Raw genomic sequence first — 20,516 nt, 5'->3', positions numbered from 1 at the left:
CCCACCGAGGGGCCACTTTACCCCCTTCCCACTGCATTACCCCGCTCCGCACCCCGTGGTGCCTGCGGGTGCTTCTCCCGGTGCTCCCCATCACCCCGGGAATGCTGTGGGAAGCGCTGAGGTGTCCCTGTCCCCAGATTGTTGGGCTGCGTGGAGAGAGGAACCGGGGGAGGATAGCCGGGGCTGCAGTCGGGAATTTGAGACGGGAACCAAGACCGGGAAGGAAAGCCGGCGGTGAAACCCATCCCGCCCCACGGCAGACGCGCCCTCACCCTTCCCATCACAGAGAACCGGTTCGTCGAGGAGCGGACGGGTCGTCCCGGTGCCGGGACTGGGCGGACCCGCTCCGATCCGCCCCGCGGGCGGTGCCCGGTGCCGACCCGCCCCGTCGGCGAGCGGCGGGCGCGGGGAGCCGGGCGGCGGTAGAGCTGCGGGACGCGCCATGCTGCCCGCTGTCCTCCGCCGATGGCTCCGCCGACCCAAGGTGAGACCGGGGGGGTCGGACCGGGCCGCCCTCCCTGCGCCCGGGACCGGCGGAGCCCCCGAACGAGCCCGTCGGGGCGATCCCGGAGCTGCGGGGATCCCGGGAGCAGCGGGGGCGGCCGGGGTCCCTCGTGGTGGAGGAGGAGGAGGAAGCGGGGGGACTCCGGGGGGCCTTTCCCGGTGTTTACAGGCACGCACGGATCGGTGCCAAAGCTGCCGGGATGCGGCTGAGCTTGTTCATCCTGCTCTGCCCCCGGGGAAACTGAGGCACGGGTGGGTGGGGAGGGCGGCGCTCCCCGGGAGGAGCCTGAGCTGCCGTGGGAGGTCCCACGTACCTGCCCCGATAGGTGTTTGTGGATCCGAGGGGTCCGATCCCCCCGCGAGTGTGGGAACGGGAGTTTGGGATCCCGCTGGAGCAGCACATGGAGATGTGGGGTGTCCCCGCCATCAATCACCGCTCTGCCCTTCCCGCAGCGCTCCGACCCACGCCTGCTCTCCCAGTTCTTCTTTGCCGACGAGAGGGTGGCCCGCGTGGTGGCCGAGATCAACGGGCTGGACGCCGAGCTGGACCCGCAGCAGTACCTGGTGCTCCTCAACCAGCTCCACCTCAGCCAGGTACGGGGCCAGCCCGGAGCCCGCTGTCACTCGGTCCCCCCGAGGCCGCGGTGACACCCCTGCCGTCCCCAGGCTCACCTGCTGGCCGTCCTGGAGCGCATCATGGACGAGTGCATCCCCACGCAGCGCCACAGCCGGGACTACCTGGTCAAGTTCCCCGAGGAGCTCTTGGTGGACAACCTGGGGAACCACATGCTGTTTGCTGCCGAGGTGAGCCCGGGGCCATGGACACCCCACCGGGAGCTGACCCTGGGGTCAGGCATTGACAGTCCCTGTCCCGGCAGTGTCTCCTGGCTGGGACCTTCCTGGAGATGGAGGAGTCAGACGGGGCCCAGCTGCGGCCCCAGGCCAGGAATCTGCTCTGCAGCCTGGAGCTGGTCCGGACAGTGCTGCGGGAGCAGAGCCTGAGCCAGCCCAACTCCTACCCAGAGCCTGTCCGGGCTGTGCTCATCCAATTCGACCGGCTCTTTGCAGAGTTTGAGCTGAGGTAAGGGGCAGGGTTAGGCTGCTGGGGTCCTGGTGGGCTGTGCCAGGGCTGTAGGGGCCTCACAGTCTCCCCATCTCTCCAGCTACGTGTCCTCGCTGGTGGCAGTGAAGTCTCCTGATGAGATCTACAGGCAGCAGGAGATCATTGTGCTCTTCTGTGAGACCGTGGAGAGGTGAGTGAGGGTTGCTATGTGTGGGGTCTGCAGGGACTCCAGCCCCAAGGATGGGCACCATCCCTAGGCTCAGATCTCTGTAAGGGTGTCTGTGTGTCCCCAGAGCCCTGCACCTGGGCTACCTGACCCAGGAGATGATTGATGGCTATGAGCCACTGCTGATGTTCACCATCCCTCGCCTGGCCATTATCAGGTGGGTGCAGCAGCCCCTGGAGAAGGGGGTATGTTCCCTGCCCTGTACCAGCCCCTTCTCTTCATGGGGACTTGGGCTCCCAGGCAACTCCTGACATGAGCTGGGCTCTGTTCCCTCACAGTGGTCTCCTCATCTACCCCGAGGGACCCCTCAGCCTAGAGCGGAGCCCTGAGGAGATGTCCCGGGTCTTCAGCCCCTTCTACAACCTCCTGAAGAAGATCAGGTGTGCAATGGGGGGGCACTGGGCAGGGCTGTGGGGCAGCAGTGGGGCCTGACATGGGGCTGATGCCAACCCCTCGCTGCAGGGACCTGTTGCGGGTGCTGTCAGCAGAGGAGCTCTGCGTGCTGGAGAGGAGCCTGTGCACAGCTGAACAGGAGGAGCCCTGCAGTCCAGAGACCCCCCCAGTCTGGGGGGCAGCTGTGCCCAGTGTGGACCCTCCTGCTCCCTTCAGTCTTCTGGAGGTCCCTAATGCCACCCAACCACTCCCCACCTGCATGACACAAGTGGGACCCCCCAGTGCAGTGGATGATCTGGGCACTGACTGGCAGCAGGGGTGTGCAGAGGGCCAAGATGGCAAATCCCTGTCCACTGGGACAGGGGTATCTCACACCATCCCTGGTGTAATGGTCACCTCCCCCCTGCGCAGCCCCCAGCCCCTGGGGAGCAGCCCAGGGGTGGGGGTCAGTGCCAGCCCCGGTGCCCGCTGCTCGGAGCTGCGCTCCCGCTACAGCAGCACCAAGGACATGCTGCACACCCTCTTCGTCTGCATCTCGGGTGAGTGACCCCCAAGCCAGCCCCCAGCACCCCGATCCCCCAGCACCCCGATCCCCCAGCACCCTGATCCCCCAGCACCCTGATCCCCCCAGCACCCTCATACCTCGAGCACCCTGATTCCCTCCAGCACCCTGATCCCCCAGCACCCTGATCCTCCCCAGCACCCTGACCCCCCCCATCCTCCTGGTGCAGGGGTGGCCGATCAGCTCCAGACCAACTTTGCCAGTGACATGCGAAGCATCTTGAAAACGGTCTTCAAGATCGTGTGCTCGCAGGCGGAGCCCTCAGAGGAGCAGAGTTACAACAGTGAGTAATCCCCAGGGACATGTGGTACTGCTTCTCTGCCCTGCCCATTGCCCATCCCTGGTGAGACAAGGCCACAGCCCTAGGCTTGGGAAAAACGTGGCCATTGTGCCAGCCCAGCTTCTGCTTGGCTGGACCACAACCTTTGTTCCCACAGAGGGGAAAGATAGTGACTCCCGTGTGACAGATGCTCCTCGTGTGGCTGACTGCCCGCTGTGCTCCAGCCCTGCAGAGGCTGCCAGGCTCCGGAGGGCAGGTGAGGAGCTGCCCAGGTGCTGTGCCTCTGGGGCAGGGTGTGAGGCTGGGCTGATCCTGCCCCATCCTGCCTTAGGGGGTCTGGCTGTGAGGGGAGCCAGGCTGAGGGGGTTTTATTGATGTGTTTTGCCCAGCAGGTGCCCGGCCACTGCCCGAGTGGGTGCCGGACAGCACATGCAGCCAGTGCTCTGCCTGCCGCTCGCCCTTCACGCTGCTGCGCCGCCGGCACCACTGCCGCAGCTGTGGGAGGGTAGGACAGGGCTGGGATGGGGCATTTGGGGCTCCTGAGGGACTCAGCTCTGCTCAGCCCCTCTCTGGCCTCTCTGCAGATCTTCTGTGCCCGCTGCTCACCGAACACCGCCGTGCTGCCCTACTACAGCCAGAGCAAACCCGTCCGTGTCTGCACCCACTGCTACAGCACGCACCTCCCGCCCGCGTCCCGCTGTGCCCGGAGCCAGTGAGAGCCCCTGTGCCCGATCTGCACCGCGGGAGCCGCACAGCTGGGTGCCCAGGGCCGCTCCGGGGCTGCCGGGCAGCGCCTCGGCCCGTGGCTCTGCTCAGAGCTCGGTGGGCATGGCGGCAGGACCCCCCCACCTGGCGTTGGGCTCCCCCCGGTGCACAGGGGCAGGACCCCACGCACGGCAGCAGCCCGTGCGGAGTGATGGTGGGCGCAGGACCGCCTCTCCTGGAGCACCTGGCCTGCCCTGCTTTGGGTGAGCTGCCGTGCACCTGCCCCCCGGCTGGAAATGTGCTTCGTGGTGGTTTTTTTTCAGGTGAACTTTGGCTGCTGTTGGGCCCGGGGCAGAGTCTGCCCCCCGGGGCCTGGCCTGAGAAGGTGCAAACAGCCCTCACATGACAGCGGGTGCCCCGGGGCCGCCCGTGCCGTGCCGTGCAGTGCCCGGGAGCTGGGCCCGGCGCTCCCCTTCCCTCCCTATCGCCTCCACCCCATGGATTTTAATAAAGAGATAATAAACCCGTCTGTCTGGGCCGTGTGCCGCTGGGCCGCGGCGATCCCGGGCGCGCTGGTGGGCGCGGCCGGTGTGGGGACACCCGTGGGCTCGGTGGGGCGGGGGACGAGGGGCTGTGGGCAGCGGGGCGGGCGCGCTCCCGCACGGGCGGACACGGGCGGGAGCGCCCCGCGCGTCACCGGGCGCGCACGTGGGCGGGCGCACCTTTCCGGGGGCGTGGCCTTTGGGGGGCGTGGCCATAGGGGTGACAATTGCTTAAACACCAACATGGGCGTGGCCCAGGCGTGGGGGGCGTGGCCCGCGCCCTCCCCTCCCGCCGATTCAAATTTGAAGCACGCGCTTTCCCGCCTGAATTTGTTTGCCCGCCGAGGTGACGTCAGCGGCGCGGGGCGCCCCGCAGCCAATGAGCGCGCGGCGCGCGGCCCCCCCAGCGTCCCGCCATGGAGCCCGCGGGCAGCCGCATCCAGGTGCTGCTGCAGGCGGCCGAGTTCCTGGAGCACCGCGAGCACCGGCACCCGCTCGGCCTGGCCGGGGCCGAGCACGGCTACGCCGCTCTCTGCCCCGCGCCGCCGCGCCGGGCCGTGGGCAGCGTCAGGTAAGCGGTGCATGGGTAGGTGGGTGGGTGGCAGCGGGCGGTGGCGGCGGTGCTGATCAGCCGGGTCTCTCCCGCAGGTCGGTGCACAACGCGCTGGAGAAGCACAGGTACGGGGGCGTGGGGGGAGAGCGGCGGGGCAGGGGGTGGTAGGGCCCGTTCCTCTCCCCTGGCTGACCCCCGTGTCGTTCCCGCCGTGCCCGTTGGCAGGAGAGCCCAGCTCCGGTGCTGCCTGGAGCGGCTGAAGCAGCAGGTGCCGCTGGGCGTGGGGCCGGCCCGCTCCACCACGCTGAGCCTCCTGCACCGTGCCCGGCTCCACATCCAGGTGAGCGGGGTGGTGACACCGGCAGCGCTCGGGAGGTCCTGGGGGACAACAGGGCCGCCCAGCTCGGTCCCCGCTCACGGCTCACCGGGCCCCACAGAGGCTGGAGGAGCAGGAACTGAGGGCACGAAGGGCCAAGGACCGGCTGCGGGACCGGCAGCGGAGCCTGCAGCGGCGGCTGGAGTCGCTGCTCTTGCCCGCTGATGGGGAACGGGCACGGGCTGACAGCCTGGACTCCTCCCGGCTATCAGAGCTCTCCGAGGAAGGTAAGGGAAAGAAAGGGGAGAGAAAGAACGAGGGTGGGCAGGGAGGGAAAGCAGCCAAGGGCCTGACCCGGCCTTCCCCACGCGCAGAGGATGCCGAGGTAGAGGTGGATGGTGTGGTGTTCAGCGGGGACCTGCTGCCCGGCTTTGGCACCGGGAGGGAGCACAGCTACTCCAGCCCGCACAGCCCCGCCTCCTGACGGCGCCCGCTGCCTTCCCTGCGCTGCCTGCCCGCCTCCTTCCTGCTGGAAACCCGGCCCCGGCCAGCCTCGGCACAGCTGCCGGGCTAAGGGGCCACAGATGGGGGCCAGAGTCCGGCCCTACTCCCGCACGGCTGGGTGGCACTGGCTGTGGCACTGGGTGCGTGGGGCTGGCACTGTGCTGTGGCACCTGCTGTGCACCACAAGGCACTGGAAGAGGTGCTGGAAGAAGGCCCAGCTGTCACTGAGGACACTCTCCTGCCTCCCCCTGTGCACCCACGGGCAGCCTGGGGACTGCCTGGTGTGGGCATGGGGCGGTGCTGCCCACTGCAGACATGACTACAGAAAAGCTCTCCTGCCCCCGGAGCGCCAGGAGGGGGAAATGAGTGCATTAAGGAACCTGCCTTCCTGCTCCTGCAGCCACCCCGCTCTCTTGTACAGACCCGACACTTTTATAGTAAAGGCACTTGGTAAAACCCTGGGCTGTGTCTTTCCTGCAGAGAGCTGCACCCCCAAAGTGCAGAGCAGCCCGGGGCTCTGCTCTAGCCAGGCCAGCCTCAGCCAAATCAGAGGTGGGAGGAGATTCTTTAATGATAATTACATCTCAGAAAGGGTCAAGCAGCAGCTGATTGTCAGACTTATACAGTTTCTTTAAAAATATAAAATCTAAGGAGTCTCCTATCTGTCCTGGTGCAACTGGCCCCTCACACGTACTGCTTCTTCTTGGTGGCTGCCTTGCTCGCCAGGTCCTTGGCTTTCTCCGTAGCAGCCAGAGCTGTTTCCTTGGCTTTCTCGGTCGCTTCCTTGGCTGTCTCCACCAGTGTTTTGGATGGAGCTTCTCCTACAACATGGAAGCCATTAACCCCCCAGGAGTGCCGGCCAGACCGGCCCCACCACCCCGGCACTTCCCCACGCGGGGAGGAAGATGAGCCCGGCGCTCCTGCCCCCAGCGGGTCAGGGCACGTCCAAAGGGGAACCGCAGGGGTGTGACTGTCACCACGTTCCACCCCCTCCTGCCTGCACAACACCCGTGCCCGGCCCTGCAATCACTGCTGGCCTGATCCACTCAGGGAAGAGCAGGCTGTGCCAAGACACAGGGCAAAGGCAAGGGGTGAGAATTTCACAGTCAGATTAGTTCAAGCAGCAACCTGCCCATGGACTGGAGTGTTCCCAGTGTGACCTCTAACTCCAAGAGACCCATCCCGGTCAGCCCCAGCCTGCCCTTGGTGCCCACCTTGCATTTTTGCTAGCACATATTCAAATCCCTTAGTGCTCTTGGTCACGTTGCTTTTGAACCTGGCCAGACCAAACTCCTGCAAGAGAAAAGTCAGTGAAGGTGTGAGCCCTGTCACACGCACAGTCCCTGGGGCTTTATCCTAGCTTGGAAAAATCACAGTGACTTTCATAGTGATGGTTCTGGGTGCCTCAAGAGCTCATGAGGATAGGGGGGAACAACGGGAAAGGGTGTAAAACCAGCACAAGGGAAGGGTAGAGCAGGGGCGAGCAGCAACTTTAGTGCTTGAGCTCACCTGGATGGCCCGCGAGACGCCGAAAAGGCTGGAGGATACCCAGGCTTCCCGCTTGACCTCGGTCCAGTTGCTGTTCTCGGGGTTCACCCGGTACTCGCAGCGCTCCTCCACCACCTGCGGGAGGCACAGCCCGGCCATGGGCACTGCTGGGTCCCCTCCACCCCACACACACCGCCCAGCCCAGCACCTACCATGAGACGAGCGTGGTTGATGTTCCAGGTGAATGTGGTCATGGTTCGGTTCTTGGGGTCCACGATAGAGTCCTCCAGGATGTAGACGGAGTGGGCGACATTGGCTGGGAAGAAGCGCTCTGCCCAGCGCGGCATCCGGTTGGTCTTGGTCAGGAGCCGCCGAGAGAGCAGCTTGTGGTCCGGCGTCACCTCCCGGTGCACGATGTCTTCGGTCAGGACATGTTTGCTAAAATGGGGAAGGAAACATCACGCCCTGCTCCTCGCCGGCTCCCCCCGGGGCTGGCAATCGCCAGGAACGGAACGATTAATGCAGGGAGGGCACCGGGGGTGCGGGACACCCATCCCCGCCGGCCGGAGCCCGCGGGACCCCCGGGGAACGGGCTGGGCTGGGGACCGGGCGTGGCACCGATCCCGGGTGGGACCGAGCGGCGGAAGGAGGCGGGGATCGAGGAGGGCCCCGGCGCACCTGTAGGGGTTGGGGTAGCGCTGCCAGAAGGCGGCGAACACCTGGTCCCAGGGCCCCTTGAGGACGCCCAGGCTGGCGCAGTATTTCCCCATCGGGGCCGCCGCTCAGGCCCGCGCCTGCTGGGCGGCCGCCATGCGGCCCGCGCGCCCCGCCCCGCCCCGCCCCGCCCCGCCGCGCGCTTCCGCCCCGCACTGCGCACTTCCGGCACGCCCCGCCCGGTTCCGGTCCCGCCCCGCCCGGTTCCGGCCCCGCCCCGCCCGGTGCGGCCCCGCCCCGCGGCGGCGGCGGCGCGAGGATGAGCGGGAGGCGGGTGGACGCCAAGGTGGTGCTGCTGGGGCAGGAGGGCGTGGGCAAGAGCAGCCTCGTGGAGCGCTGCGCCCACGGCCGCTTCCGCGCCGGGCCCTACCAGAACGTGAGTGACACCCGGCACCGCGCGGCCCCGGCGTGGCGCCCCCGCGTCTCCCTCGCCTCCCCGGGATGAGCCCCTCGCGTGGCCCCCCCTCGTCCTGCCCGTGGTCCCCCCGTTTCCGCGCCGTGTCCCCGGGATGCTGCCACCCACGTCTGTGGGACGGCGTCCCCTCGCGTTGTCCCCGCCGTGTCCGGGCTGGGACCCGCCACATCCCTCCCGCCGCCGCGGGTCGGTCCCCGCGTGTCTCAGCCTCTTTCCGCATGCTTCGGGTGAATTCCCCCGTGTCCCTGCCCCGGTTTCCACCGTGTTGCCAGGACAGGTGCCCCCGCATGCCCGGGCCGGTTCCCACCGCTCCTCTTGCTTCGCTTGCAGACGATCGGAGCCGCTTTTGTGGCCAAGGTGATGACTGTGGGGGACCAGACCGTGACCCTGGGCATATGGGTAAGTGCAGGGCTGTGCCAGTGCCCCGCTGACATCCCTTGCCACCCCTGGTGAGGGACCCGAGACCCTCCGAGCCTGTCACCTGCCTGTCGCCCGCAGGACACGGCGGGCTCGGAGCGCTATGAGGCCATGAGCCGCATCTACTACCGGGGAGCCCGGGCTGCCGTGGTCTGCTACGGTAAGGGCACGGGGAATGGAAGGGGAAGGAGCTGGAGGGGGCAAAGGGCCCGGGCTGGGGTGGTGGTGGTGACACCGGTGGGTCGGGCACTGAGGGGCAGTGTCACCAGACCCGATTGCTCCCCCCAGATCTCACCGACAGTGGCAGTTTCCAGCGAGCCAAGTTCTGGGTGAACGAGCTGCAGAACTGTGAGGAGGTACGGGGGTCTGGGGGCTGTGAGGACAAGGGGGGCTGGTGGTGGGGACCATCCCTCCCATCCCTGTTCCTGCCGCAGGGCTGCCGGATCTACCTGTGTGGCACCAAGAGCGACCTGCTGGAGGAGGACAGGAGGAAGAGGGGGGTTGACTTCCACGACGCGCAGGACTACGCTGATGGTACGGGCCGTGCTGGCCCTTCCCGGGCCCAGGAGCTTTGAGTGGGTGGGGAGTGAGGGAGGATTGAGCTGCTCTTCCCACACGAGGAGCTCTGCCCTTGCCGTGGGCCCGCAGCAGGTCCAATGGCACTGGGGCTCCCTGTATGGTGAGGCACGGGCTCTGCCAGGGACCTCCCTGGGCACAGCGTGTCCTGACAGGGGCAGGCTCGTGGCCAGCTGGGCCAAGGGGCCGGGAGCCCTGCCCTGTGTCCCTGCCAGCCTGCTGTCAGCAGCTGTGCCCAAGGGGTGACTCTGGGGCAGACGTGCCCATGGAGCTGTATCTGCTGAACCTGCAGCAAGTGCCAACCTGGGCCCTCATTTCAGAAATCAAAGCAGACCTCTTTGAGACCTCCAGTAAAACGGGCCAGAGCGTGGGTGAGTACCTCTTTGCTGGGGCTGTGTCCTGGCTGAGCAGGGCTGGGGGCTCTGCCTGCCAGGGGGGCACCCACACGTGCCATGCCTCCTCTGCCCCCAGATGAGCTGTTCCAAAAGGTGGCCGAGGACTACGTCAACTTCTCCGCCTTTCAGGTGATGACAGGTGAGTAGGAGGGACCTGGCCCTCCCCTGGCACCCTTCCCTGTGCCTCTGGGTGCAGAGCATGAGCTCTGGGGGTCTGGCACTGCTTCCCTTGGGGCTGCTGTGGCTCCATGCCAGGGATTGTCTCACAGAGTTTGAGTTCTATCACAGCATCCTCCTGCCTGCTCAGGCCGGGCTCAGCACATCCACCCAGCTGGCTCATGGTGGCCTTTGGGAGCCAGGAGCCTTGCTGGGCTGCAGGACCAGGCCTGCCCAGGCATGCTCAGCCTGGCTGTGCCTCCTGCCCTGGGCTGGGCCGTGCTGTGTGAGCCATGCCATGACCCTGAACCTCAGCACTTCTCTATGGGGCACCAAACCCTCCCCAGGGCACCTGCCCACAGCTGGGACCAGCAGCTTTGGTGGCGTGGACGTGCCAGCAGCCCACCGCTCACGCTCTCTTCCAGAGGACAAGGGTGTCAACCTGAGCCAGAGGAACAGTCCCTACTTCTACAGCTGCTGCCACCACTGAGCCCCCGTGCCAAAAGGGAATTGCTGCTGCAGACGGGCAGCTGGCGCTCACCGGACTGCTCCGGGTTTTTACCTGCTGTGTTTTAGCTGTTGGGCCTGGCTCCAGCCCAGCCTCCGGACTGCTCTCCTGGCACACAGAGCGGCACAGCTCTGCCGTGCCCTCCCAGGAACCATGGACTGTCACTCTGGGCACCCCCTCCCTGCCACCTGTGGTGTTTGTGGGAGCCGTGGTGGCCCAGCGGTGGCCAGTAACTTATTCTCTCAGAGATGCTCGATTCTTTGCAGATTTATTTAAGCGTCTTCTCTCGAGGTGTACAATGTAAATAAAACGCGTTGTGGTCTGAGCCATACCCCCCTGCGCGCCAGGCCCTCAGGGCTCTCCCTTCCCTGCCTCCCCCCACTCAGCAAGACAAACCACAAGAGGACATCGAGAGTAAAGTTAAACTTTACTTTACAGTAATTTTTCTTCTATATACAAAGAATTACAGTACATGTTCTGGGAGCACCTGGGCAGGGCAACCCTCTTTTCATGATAAGTTTCACATACACAGCCAACAGTCTAAGGGGAGCAAAATGAAAGTAATCAATGGTCCAAGACTCTCCCCTCTCCCTCTTCTAAAAATAATATACATGCTGGAAATATGTAGTTTACTCTCACCTGCTCTGGCATTCCTTCTTACAACTGACAGATGACTCCAGGCCAGGGCTGAGCACCCCTTTGTGCCCCCTGCAGTGCTCTGGCACTGGCCTCTGCCTTGGCTGGGATCCTCGACTCCTGATGTGTTTCCCTCTGCCTGAGCCTGCAGAACAGGACCCTGTGGGGGACCCCCATTCACCACCACCCTGTGGGCAGCAGACCTCGGAGGGGAAGGAAGGCAGCATGGGGCTGCTCACACCGAGGTTCTTCCCACAAGCAAACCTCTCATGGCTCCAGCACAAATTACACTGCTGCCATGAGTGTCCCGCCATGTCCCCAGGCAGTGAGGAAGGGGCAGTGGGCAGCCCCCTTCCCCAGGGCCGTCGGCCAGCTGGCAGCCAGGTCCCCAGCTGTGAGCACACAGTGCTGGAGGGTGGCAGGGGACATTACCAGCGAGGCACGGTGCCCAGCATGGTCAGTGTCTCGGGGGCGAGCAGGCTGGTGGGGCAGTGAGCTCAGCACCACGGATATGAAGGGCTGGGAGCGCCACTGCTGAAAGGCTTCCAGGGCCCCTCCAGCCTGCCCCCCTGCTGCCAACACATCTCACATCTCACCTCCCACCCACACCAGCCGGGGCCACCAGCTCCAGCCACGCTCCACCTTGAGCCTCCCGGTGCTTGCTGCTTTTCCTTTCAACAAGTTCCCAGTGTCTACAAAAAATACACAAAACCCAGTTCCTTGAAGTCAACAACTCGGAAACATCAGAAAAAGAAACAAAAACTGAAACCAGCTCAGTACCAAACGGACACGAAGAACATGCAGTAGCAGATGCCTGCTTGCTTCACGTGGCTCCACGGGCTCCCCAGGGGCTCAGTGGCACACTGGTTTAGTCTCAACACCACCATAAACTGAAGGAACCAAGTCACTCCTTGCCCTGTTTCAGTCACAAGGAGTGCTGAAGCCCGGCCCCAGCTCCAGGGGGATGGGATCAGCTGGCCAAGAAGCCCCAGCCCATGGGCCAGGAGCCGTGAGTCCAGCCCTACTGTGCTAAGCTGCCAACGGTTTACAATAGCACCACAATAGCCCAAGGGCTTTGCCAAGGGCAAACATGATTAAAACTTTACCTTGAAATAGGCCATAGCAACACCCATTTCTCAGATTTCCCTAGGAGGTAGATTCAGTGCTGTAGGGACTGTCCATCACTGCTGCTCCTCCAGCCCGAGCTCACACAACCTGTCCTGTTCCCCTGGCACCAAACTTTGCTCACATCACTTTTGTAGGACCCGGAGCAGGAATCTTGCACCCTCCCATCTCCTGCTAAACAAGGGCACTGCCACCCCACAGGTGAGACTCCTGCTGAAGCCAGGCGTGTGGCAGAGCAGTCCCCAAGCTCCAGTGTCCCGTGTCCCAGGCCCTGGGAGCCCCAAGCACCCATCAGCCCAGCTGTGCTGCTGCAGGAGGAGCAGCCTTGGCTGCAAATGCTGCCACCAGCGTTATCACTATCACAGGAGGGTGGGTAATAGCACGGGCAAAGCCTGGGAGATCAAACACAGCATCCCCCCCATACTTTCAGAGTAGCTGCACGATTTGCCACTTTGCTTTAACACTCACTGGCTAGCAAAGGCAAAAAAGCCTCATCAGTAATTTAGGGCAAAGCACATTACAAGCAGGTTACAATTATGGTTATTCCAAACATCAAGCAAAGTCAGAAGTTAAGGCTGAAATTAAAAATAAACAGAAGGTCTTGAAGGTCTGAAGTTTCTCAAACTCCCCTTGCCCTGTCACAACACTGGTTGTGGTGTCCAGATACGAGCTGGGCACACCCAGAGCATGCTCAGGGCGAACACACTGCCAAGAGCATCAAGGTTAGGGCTGCTTTTTCTTTCTCATCCGTTTTTGTTTTCTGTGAAACTAAGCTGAAGCTTTTCCAGCAGATGCACTGTCTCACCTTAGTTCTTTAATGTCCTTTACATTCAATCATCTCTCTTATCTCCTGAACTCTAACACCAGCCACGCCTTCAGAGCCTCTGCCTGCAGGGGTTTAACCCTGAATTAACACGTGCTCCCACAGTACCACCCAGATGCTTTGTGTATTGAAGTGACTCTGGTTCCTGTGGAGCTTTTTTTTGTTAAATAGGAAAAGTTTAACTGGAGAACAGCAATAAAGCAAGCTACCATGAGCTAATTTGCATCTGCAGACGTGCAGTAGGTGAGTTGATTATTCCTTACAGTGATAACTCTCCTGCTAGATTCACCAGAGCCCTGGTTGACTGTGGGCACTGGGGAAGATGGGACAAGCCCTGCAGAACAGTGGCCTGTGCCTGCTCCCCTCATCCTGCCCACACATCCCACACACCCCGTGCTGGCTCCTCCTCTGTAACCCTCATCCCCACAGGGCACAAGGCCTTGACCTTGCTGTTACCCCTCATCAGGGCTCCTCTGTCACAAAGGACACCTGGGACTCTCCTGCCCACTAAAGTGGGTCCTCCAGTGGGGTGGAGGCCACAGCCCACTGCTCTGAGCAGGGCCAGCAGGGATGGTGACCAACAAAGTGTTCGCACAGGAGCAGAGCCTGCATCCCCTTCAGAAATGGGAAGAGTGAGCTACTCCTACCAGGAATGAGTCTGGAAAATTCCTGTGAGCCATCGTGGGACACCAAGGAAGGGACAGAGATAATTACACCCTTGATTCTCCCTCTACAGTGCTCCACAGCAGTGAATCAACACAGGAGTCACCTCTCACCCACCTGGGGTGCAATTAGGGCTGACCCAGGACTAAGTGACCAGGTGCTTGGATCCCTCCAACCCAGCAAGAGCATCACAGCCTTGGCATGGAGCTGTTGCACAGGTCTGAGCCCAGCACGAGGCTGCAGCAGTGTCTCCCACAGAGTCTGCCAGGGGAATGGGTTACTTTGCCTCTACCCTCTACTTTTAAAAGCCCTCGTGATTCAAACTGGCTGAATTCTGAAGGCAGCAACAAATGGCAGCAAACAAACCCAACTGCTTCAAAACAGACATGTCCCTCTCCTCCTCCAAGGCAGTGCTGCCAGCTGCCACCACAGTGAGTCACCTGTAACCTCGAGTACAGAAGATGCCCACATTTCCTTCACAAGGGTTTTGCTGCCTGAAGCTGTTCCCCAGCTCCTGCTCCCTGATGAGGGCAGGCTGGACAAGGGCAGAGCTGCTGGGACCTCTCTCTACAGCTGGTCAAGCCTTGTCTACGTGACCCAGAAAAGCCCAGACTCCCCAAAGCACCACAACTCCCTCCTGATCTGACAGAGCATCACCCAAGGCTCCAGCAAGAGCAAAGAGGGAAGAGCAGCTTCCTGGCTTCCTCCTTCAATCAAGTTCCTCAACACCAGTTTAGCCAAGCAGCCTCCGAGCTAAGCTGAACTCAACTTCCCAACAGCAGCTGCAAGATAAGAAGCCAGAAACCTGGATCCTTGTGGAAAAGGGAGACAAGAAGAGAGACAGGGTACAGTAGCTGCAATAAAGTAGGCTGTGGAAAATGCCATGCAAAGGTTTAATCCACGTTCACTGCTCCAAAAAAGCTTTTGGGAAAGCACCTGCTGGCATGAAGGGTGGCTGCTGCCATGAGCCTCACCCTGCCACGTGAGCCCGCGATTTATAGAAGTGATTTTTTTTTCAAACCTGCTCTTGTGAGAATTCACTGAGAACTTCTCCATTTTACAGATTTAAAAAAGCCTGCACCAAAAATATTCACAGTTTATTTTTTCATGAAACAAGTAACTAGTTAACACGTGACAATGCGAAGCGGAGGTGGACAGAGCAGTGCAGAGACCTCTCTGGTTACAGTGGGAGCTAGCTGGGCGCTGGCACTGAGGAAACCCTACTTACACAATCTACATGACTATGTCCAGCTCATGGGAAGGTTTATAAATGTAAATTCAAGATTTATTTTCCTTCTCACACATGATAAATACTTAATATACTGAACGCCTTTTTTTTTTTTTTATTTTTGTTTAAAAACCTTAATGAATGCCCTTAAGGTAATCTTCTCTCTCAATGGATCTGAGTTGTCCTGATTCCCTTTGTGGAGGAGTCACACAGAAATGCAAGCTGCTTGCATTTCCCTAGTTTCAGCAGCAAGCAGGAACTGACCTGCCAGTCTTCCCGGAAAAAAAACATTAAACAAGTAAGTTTCCATAAGTCATAAAGCTTTTCCAAGTTGTGAGCTATTCTACAAAGATCTGAAATGATTCGGACTAGAGAAGAGATAGCACTGGTAATGTCCCCTTGTGCCCAGCACGCCCGGCCTCTACAGCAGGACGTTGTCTCAGGGTGCACACATCAGGAAATGAGAACGGATCAGGATTTGTCTTGGTACAGGTGTCTGCCTCCCTTCATAGAAAACTGCAAAGCTCATGACTGTCTGCTCTGGGAGCAGCAGGCACTTGCAAGCCAGGTGGGAACAAGGACCTGCTCCCATGCTGGAGGAAGGAGGTCAGCAGGGGGCTGAACTCTCCCTTCCTGGGGAGGGGCTGTGGATCTGCCTGGAAGGAGAAGGAGAAGGACACACACACTGGAGCTGCGCAAGGGTCTGGCGGCGGCACGGAGATCCGAGGCTGCGGCCCCAGATCGGTGGAGCTCAGGTAATTACAGAGGTAATGTGTTGTGAGAGTGGGAAAAAGCTGGTCAGCAGCGTTTCCTTGGCAGGACACCAACCCTATCCAGGCCAGGCAGTGCCACCAAAGGAGGCCTGTCCTCCTCCTGCCTGCGAGGGTGCTGGTGGTCACGAGTTGCTGCAGGTCCCTGGGACTCTACTGCCTGCCCCACGAGCACCACAGCCACACCAACTTCTGCCTCAACGCTTGAGTGAGCGGCTTTCAGCAGGCCTAGTCTGGACACCAGCTCGATGACCACCAGGTACTAAACATCGCCTTCACTGTAAAAGGGAGAAGAGAAAAACAGAAAGCCAGGCAGCTGCTGGAGCCCACCGTGTTCCAGTGTGAGAACTACAATTCAGTTGGATGGACGCACACGCGCACACACACATGCACACCAACACAGTCCAGTTAATTCAAGTCTCCTTTGGTTGTAGAAGAGTTAAGCCAGAAGCTACACAAGGGGAAAGTGTTGAGATGGGTCCCGATCCAGCTAGGGCACCCTTGCCTCTGTGCAGTGAGCAGGACAGGCTTGGCTTGCTGCTGGCAACACCAGGTGTGATGGGAACGTGTTCTGAACACATCTGAGGCAAAGGGAGAAAGGACTGCTCAGTCCGCTGGCTCACGCTGACAACACAGGTCTAGAAGAGACTGGATGGAAATTGGAAAGGGAGCGCTGTGCCCCTGGCAGGGCAGTGCTCAGCACCTCCAGGAACCCACTCTGCTCTGCTATTGCTACTTTATGGGTCACTACGTTGTCAAGTGCAGGAAAACACTCCGTGTGTCCTGTGCTAAAGGATTAAGACACAAGAATGAAAAGACTCCCAGATGACTTCTTCCAAGATCTCTTTTCCCTGACTTCCTCCAGATTTCCCACTTCTTGGGCCTGGACAAAAAGCTCTGTAAAAAAGGAGCCTGAATGGATACTGCCTATTGGCCTATTGCTGGAGAAAACTGCACTGAGCAAGTGCAGGAGCTCCTGTCCCATCTCACTGGAGACGATCCCTGTCCTTGAGCAAACCACACACACAGCATGTCCCAGTAAACACACGGACAAACCTCATAAAGCAACGCCCTGCAGGGACAGAGACCTGGGCAGGTGACATAAAATCCCTTCCCTGCTTCTGGAGTCTGGCAAGGATACACACCTGACTGCTCACCAGATGATCCCTGAAACATCTCCAGTGCCAGGGCAGCCTGACTGATCCATTTTCTTTAAATGCAGTAACAAGAGCAAGGCCCTGGCTGTGCCTAGGAACCCACCTACGAATCAAACCTGGAGCTTGAACACGCTGGATCAGTAATGTGACCATTTCAATGGAATTGGGAGATTTTTACCCAGAGTGGACTCTTTATTTCAGCTTTACCATTTGTAAAAGGAAGAGGAAAAGGTCACAGATGCTCTCTCCCTTTGACTGGGCCAGATTCAGATTTAAGAGAATGTCCTTGCTCATGTCACAAGAGAATATGGATGGGATGTGCATGGGTTAGGGGCTGGGCTCAGGGAAGTGAATAAAAAAAACAAAACAAAGATTCCCCCTCCCTAAACATTAAACGACTGAAACCTGCCTCCCATATTCACCAACCTCACTTTGGCTCTGAGTCAGCCAACTCACGACAGACAGAATCCTGGTTACGGGCTAGCGCTGTGTTTTGTTCAGGCAAAGGGTCCTGCCCCCGAGGAGTCTGTGCTTTTCCACTCAGCCAAGCAATCTGATCGATTGCCTGAACGTTCGTGACGAGCCACTGCATCTGCTCCGGGGGAGCTTCCCTGGCTGGCCGAGGGGTCTGCTCGAATGCACACAATCTCTCTGATGTCCACGGGCTCTGCTCCGAGGGGGCTGAGGCCACTTCCCAGCTGGGCTGAAGGCTTGGCTCTGGTAGTTTCTCTGCTGTCCGGGAAGGCTGCTCCGCAGGCGTCAGCGTTTTCGTGGTGGACCAGTGGCTTTGCTCGTGCGTCTGTAGTTTCTCTGTAGGCCAAGGTACTTGTCCGACCTGTGTCACCACCTTCCCAGCAGACCAAGAGATTTGCTCCCCAGCTAACATGGTCCTCTCTTTCTGCTGGGGACTCGGCTCCATGGCTGGGGCTCCTCTCTCCTTCAGCTGAGCGTTCTGGTCGACGGGACGCAGCGCCTTCTCCGACAGCAACAGCCTCGGAGCTGATGCAGCCAGAGGCTTGTCCGAGGCCTGAGGCCGAGGAGCCACAGCAGGAGCCAGCTTATCTGATGCCTGAGGCCACGGGGCTGTAAGAGTGAGAGGCCTCTCCAAGAGCTGAGGCCGAGACACCCCAGAGCTGAGAGCCTTTTCCAAAGGAAGAACTCGCAGGGCCCCGGAGTCAGCAGCCTTCTCTGCAGGAAGGGGCCGCAGCACCCCGGAGGACAGAGACTTCTGTGTGAGCGGGAGCCGAAGGGCCCCTGAGCTGTGACCCTTCTCCGTGGGGAGGACGTGCGGTGACCGGGAGCCAGGGGCCTTCTCTGGAGACAGGGGCCATGGCAGCCCTGAGCTGGGAGCCTTCTCTGTGGGCAGGATCTGAGGCACACCCGAATCAGCAGCCTTCTCTGGAGGCAGGGGACGGGGTGACCCAGAGCTGGGAGACTTCTCTGTGTCTGGGACCCGCACTGCCCCAGAGAAGGAAGCCTTTTCTAGAGTTGGGGATTGTGGTACTGCTGATCCAGGAGCCTTCTCTGAGGGCAGGATCCGTGAGACTGGGGAGTCTGGGACTTTTTCAACAGAAACAGACCACAGCACCTCAGGACTGGAAGCCATCTCCAATTCTGGGACCTGCGGCACCACAGAGCTGGAAGCCTCTTGCACAGCCTGTGGCTGCGGACTCTGGGCAGAGGAATCATCCAGGGGCTGGAGCTGATCGGCCTCAGGAGGCTCATCCTGGGACTGCAGCATCCCCACGGTGGCCAGGAGTCTGTCAGACAGTGGAGGAGGCAGGCATTTCACAGGGAACTCATCCAGCAGCTCGGGCTGCTGCACCCTGCTGTCAATGAGGGACTCGTCCGATAACTCCAAAACCTCGGGGGCATCAGGAGTCTCATCTGCCAGCTGGAGCTGCAGGTCAGCAGCAGTGACAAGTGACTCATCCAGCGGGGACTGAGGTGATCCTGGAGGAGATTTGCTGGGCAGCTGAGGCTGCGAGGCGTCGCTGGAGGCCTCGTCCAGCGGCCAGAGCACGGCGTTGCTGGCAGGTTTGTCGGGCTGCTGGGGCCGCAGCGCTACAATGATGGGCTGCTTCTCTGACTGCAGCCTCAGGGACAGGGCGGCCTGTGGCTTGTCTGAGGGCTGCAGGCGGAGCGACAGCGTGGTGGGAGGTTTGTCCGAAGGCTGAAGCCGCAGCGAGAGGGTGGTGGAGGGTTTGTTGGATGGCTTCAGCCTCAGTGACAAGGTGGCGGGGGGTTTATTTGACGGCGGCAGTCTCAGAGCCAGGGTGGCAGGCGGTTTGTCTGGTGAAGGTAGCCTGAGGGCCAGAGTGGTAGGGGGTTTGTTTGATGGCTGCAACCTCAGGGCAAGGGTGGTGGGGGGCTTGTCTGAAGAAGGCAGCCTCAGCGCTAGGGTAGCAGGGGGCTTTTCTGGTGACTGCAGTCTGAGGGCCACAGACTGAGGTAGGCTGTCCAGGGGCTGAACACTCAGGTCTGTGTCTGCCTCTGTTTCTGCAGGCACCTGCTCTGGTGGCTGGGTGTCCTCGCCGTTAGTCAGGCCTTCTATGGGAGGTGCATACTCACGAATTTCTCCTGGCTCTAGAGGGTGAGGCCCACAGGGATCATGCTCTGTGCAGCATAATCGTCCATCCAGCTTGGAGATGAAGAGCATTCCTTCCCGGTGCTGCTTGCAGAAGGACCTGGGGCACATCTCGCAGAACGAAGCTGCTTCCTTACCACACACGTCACATTGATGCCACGGGCACTCCCACTTTCCTGCAGCACAGACACGGGAGAAAAGACACACCTTAGAAGTGGGACAGGGGCAAGAGACAAAGGCTGCTGCAAAGGGAGTTCAGGGGAAAGTGAGAACACTCCTGTAATACCCACATACAATTCTACATGTCCTCTTCAGTTTCTGCCTTAGCTCAACATGCAATTAACACAAATCTGCATCCTCAGAAGCAGCAAGGGCAGTGATAATCATGACAAACACAAGCCACATCAGCTCAGACCTGATGTGGCTTGTGCTCCTGCACAGCACTAACCAACAGAGGTGTCTAGAGAGGAGCAGACATCCTCAGTTTGCACATCTCTGTAGCTCTGACTTCCACAGAAAACAGCAGCAGCTATCTGTGCACTACACCCAAAGGACTTTTTAAGCTAACATGTCAGATTCATCTTTTAATTCTGGGTCAAAAACCTCCCTTCCTGTTTTTCAGAAAGAAGAAGTGAGAGAGCAGTGATCACAAGGGCTATGTTTCTATTGTCTCTGAACCCAAAGGAACATCCTTAACCTCTGGCCATGTATGGCCACGATAAAACAAAGCTGCTCCCCCAGCAGTTCCATCTTCACACAACCTACTGACCATCAGGACCAACACCACCAGCAGGCAAAACACAACATGACACTTCAGAGACTGCAGCTTTCCTCACTTGCAGATGACCTCACTGGCTCAGCCTCCTGCTCCCGCAGCCAAGGCTGTGTCTGGCTCCACCAAATGCTTCCACAGTTCATGGACACAACCAGGTACACGCTGAGCTCCTGACCACAGGATGAGCAAAGATGTTTTTCCAAATACCCCTCCTGCGTCTGTGCTCTCCCAGCACCCCACATTCCCCATCTCTCCTGCTCCCTGCCTTGCTGTGGGGAGCAGCTCCTTGCAGAGCAGCCCTGACACTGAGCTCTGAGCTAGAGGGCAATCACAGCCACCAGCCAGGCCAGAGCACTTGCCAGCCTGCCTGAACCAAGCCCACAGACCTGTGGCTGTAGGGAGCAGCTCCTTTTCATGGAGGCTGGCTCCTGCAGC

At 60.5% G+C, this 20,516-nt stretch overlaps 5 protein-coding genes across 6 annotated transcripts in view; 3 read left to right on the top strand and 2 right to left on the bottom strand.

Annotated features, from left to right (window-relative positions):
* Window positions 1-373: 373 nt before the first annotated feature.
* On the top strand, window positions 374-3,761 carry LOC131564624 (lateral signaling target protein 2 homolog). Its single transcript, XM_058815140.1, has 12 exons — window positions 374-484; window positions 958-1,098; window positions 1,171-1,308; window positions 1,383-1,585; window positions 1,668-1,757; window positions 1,861-1,950; window positions 2,072-2,173; window positions 2,256-2,725; window positions 2,918-3,031; window positions 3,186-3,284; window positions 3,421-3,533; window positions 3,613-3,761. Exons 1-12 carry the CDS (start codon window positions 443-445, stop codon window positions 3,742-3,744), a joined length of 1,734 nt encoding a protein of 577 aa, XP_058671123.1. The 5' UTR covers window positions 374-442; the 3' UTR covers window positions 3,745-3,761.
* Window positions 3,762-4,691: 930 nt separating this feature from the next.
* Window positions 4,692-6,070, top strand: MXD3 (MAX dimerization protein 3). Of its 2 annotated transcripts, none has more exons than XM_058815479.1 (5): window positions 4,692-4,832; window positions 4,907-4,953; window positions 5,054-5,168; window positions 5,266-5,431; window positions 5,519-6,070. In XM_058815479.1, the coding sequence occupies exons 1-5, from the start codon at window positions 4,692-4,694 to the stop codon at window positions 5,626-5,628; spliced, it is 579 nt and encodes a 192-aa protein (XP_058671462.1). In that variant the 3' UTR covers window positions 5,629-6,070. The 2 variants fall into 2 exon arrangements, with proteins under 2 accessions (XP_058671462.1, XP_058671461.1); XM_058815478.1 differs by having other exon boundaries at window positions 4,692-4,846; window positions 4,924-4,953.
* Window positions 6,071-6,206: 136 nt separating this feature from the next.
* On the bottom strand, window positions 6,207-7,976 carry PRELID1 (PRELI domain containing 1). Its single transcript, XM_058815428.1, has 5 exons — window positions 7,815-7,976; window positions 7,349-7,574; window positions 7,158-7,271; window positions 6,863-6,941; window positions 6,207-6,469 (listed from the first exon to the last, which is right to left on the bottom strand). The coding sequence occupies exons 1-5, from the start codon at window positions 7,904-7,906 to the stop codon at window positions 6,333-6,335; spliced, it is 648 nt and encodes a 215-aa protein (XP_058671411.1). The 5' UTR covers window positions 7,907-7,976; the 3' UTR covers window positions 6,207-6,332.
* Window positions 7,977-8,079: 103 nt separating this feature from the next.
* On the top strand, window positions 8,080-10,814 carry RAB24 (RAB24, member RAS oncogene family). The gene is made up of 8 exons (XM_058815609.1): window positions 8,080-8,226; window positions 8,596-8,664; window positions 8,764-8,842; window positions 8,971-9,038; window positions 9,117-9,216; window positions 9,579-9,629; window positions 9,730-9,792; window positions 10,235-10,814. The coding sequence occupies exons 1-8, from the start codon at window positions 8,110-8,112 to the stop codon at window positions 10,297-10,299; spliced, it is 612 nt and encodes a 203-aa protein (XP_058671592.1). The 5' UTR covers window positions 8,080-8,109; the 3' UTR covers window positions 10,300-10,814.
* Window positions 10,601-20,516, bottom strand: part of NSD1 (nuclear receptor binding SET domain protein 1) — a 58,583-nt gene continuing 48,667 nt past the window's right edge. The window contains exon 22 of the mRNA XM_058815610.1: window positions 10,601-19,482. Coding sequence (XP_058671593.1) covers window positions 17,147-19,482 — 2,336 coding nt within the window. The 3' untranslated portion in view covers window positions 10,601-17,146. The remainder of the gene's footprint in view (window positions 19,483-20,516) is intronic.

Source organism: Ammospiza caudacuta, chromosome 16 (assembly GCF_027887145.1).
Source record: "Ammospiza caudacuta isolate bAmmCau1 chromosome 16, bAmmCau1.pri, whole genome shotgun sequence".
Taxonomy (NCBI): domain Eukaryota; kingdom Metazoa; phylum Chordata; class Aves; order Passeriformes; family Passerellidae; genus Ammospiza; species Ammospiza caudacuta.
The sequence above is the reverse complement of the archived record's forward strand: the minus strand, read 5'-3'. Positions and strand labels throughout refer to the sequence as shown.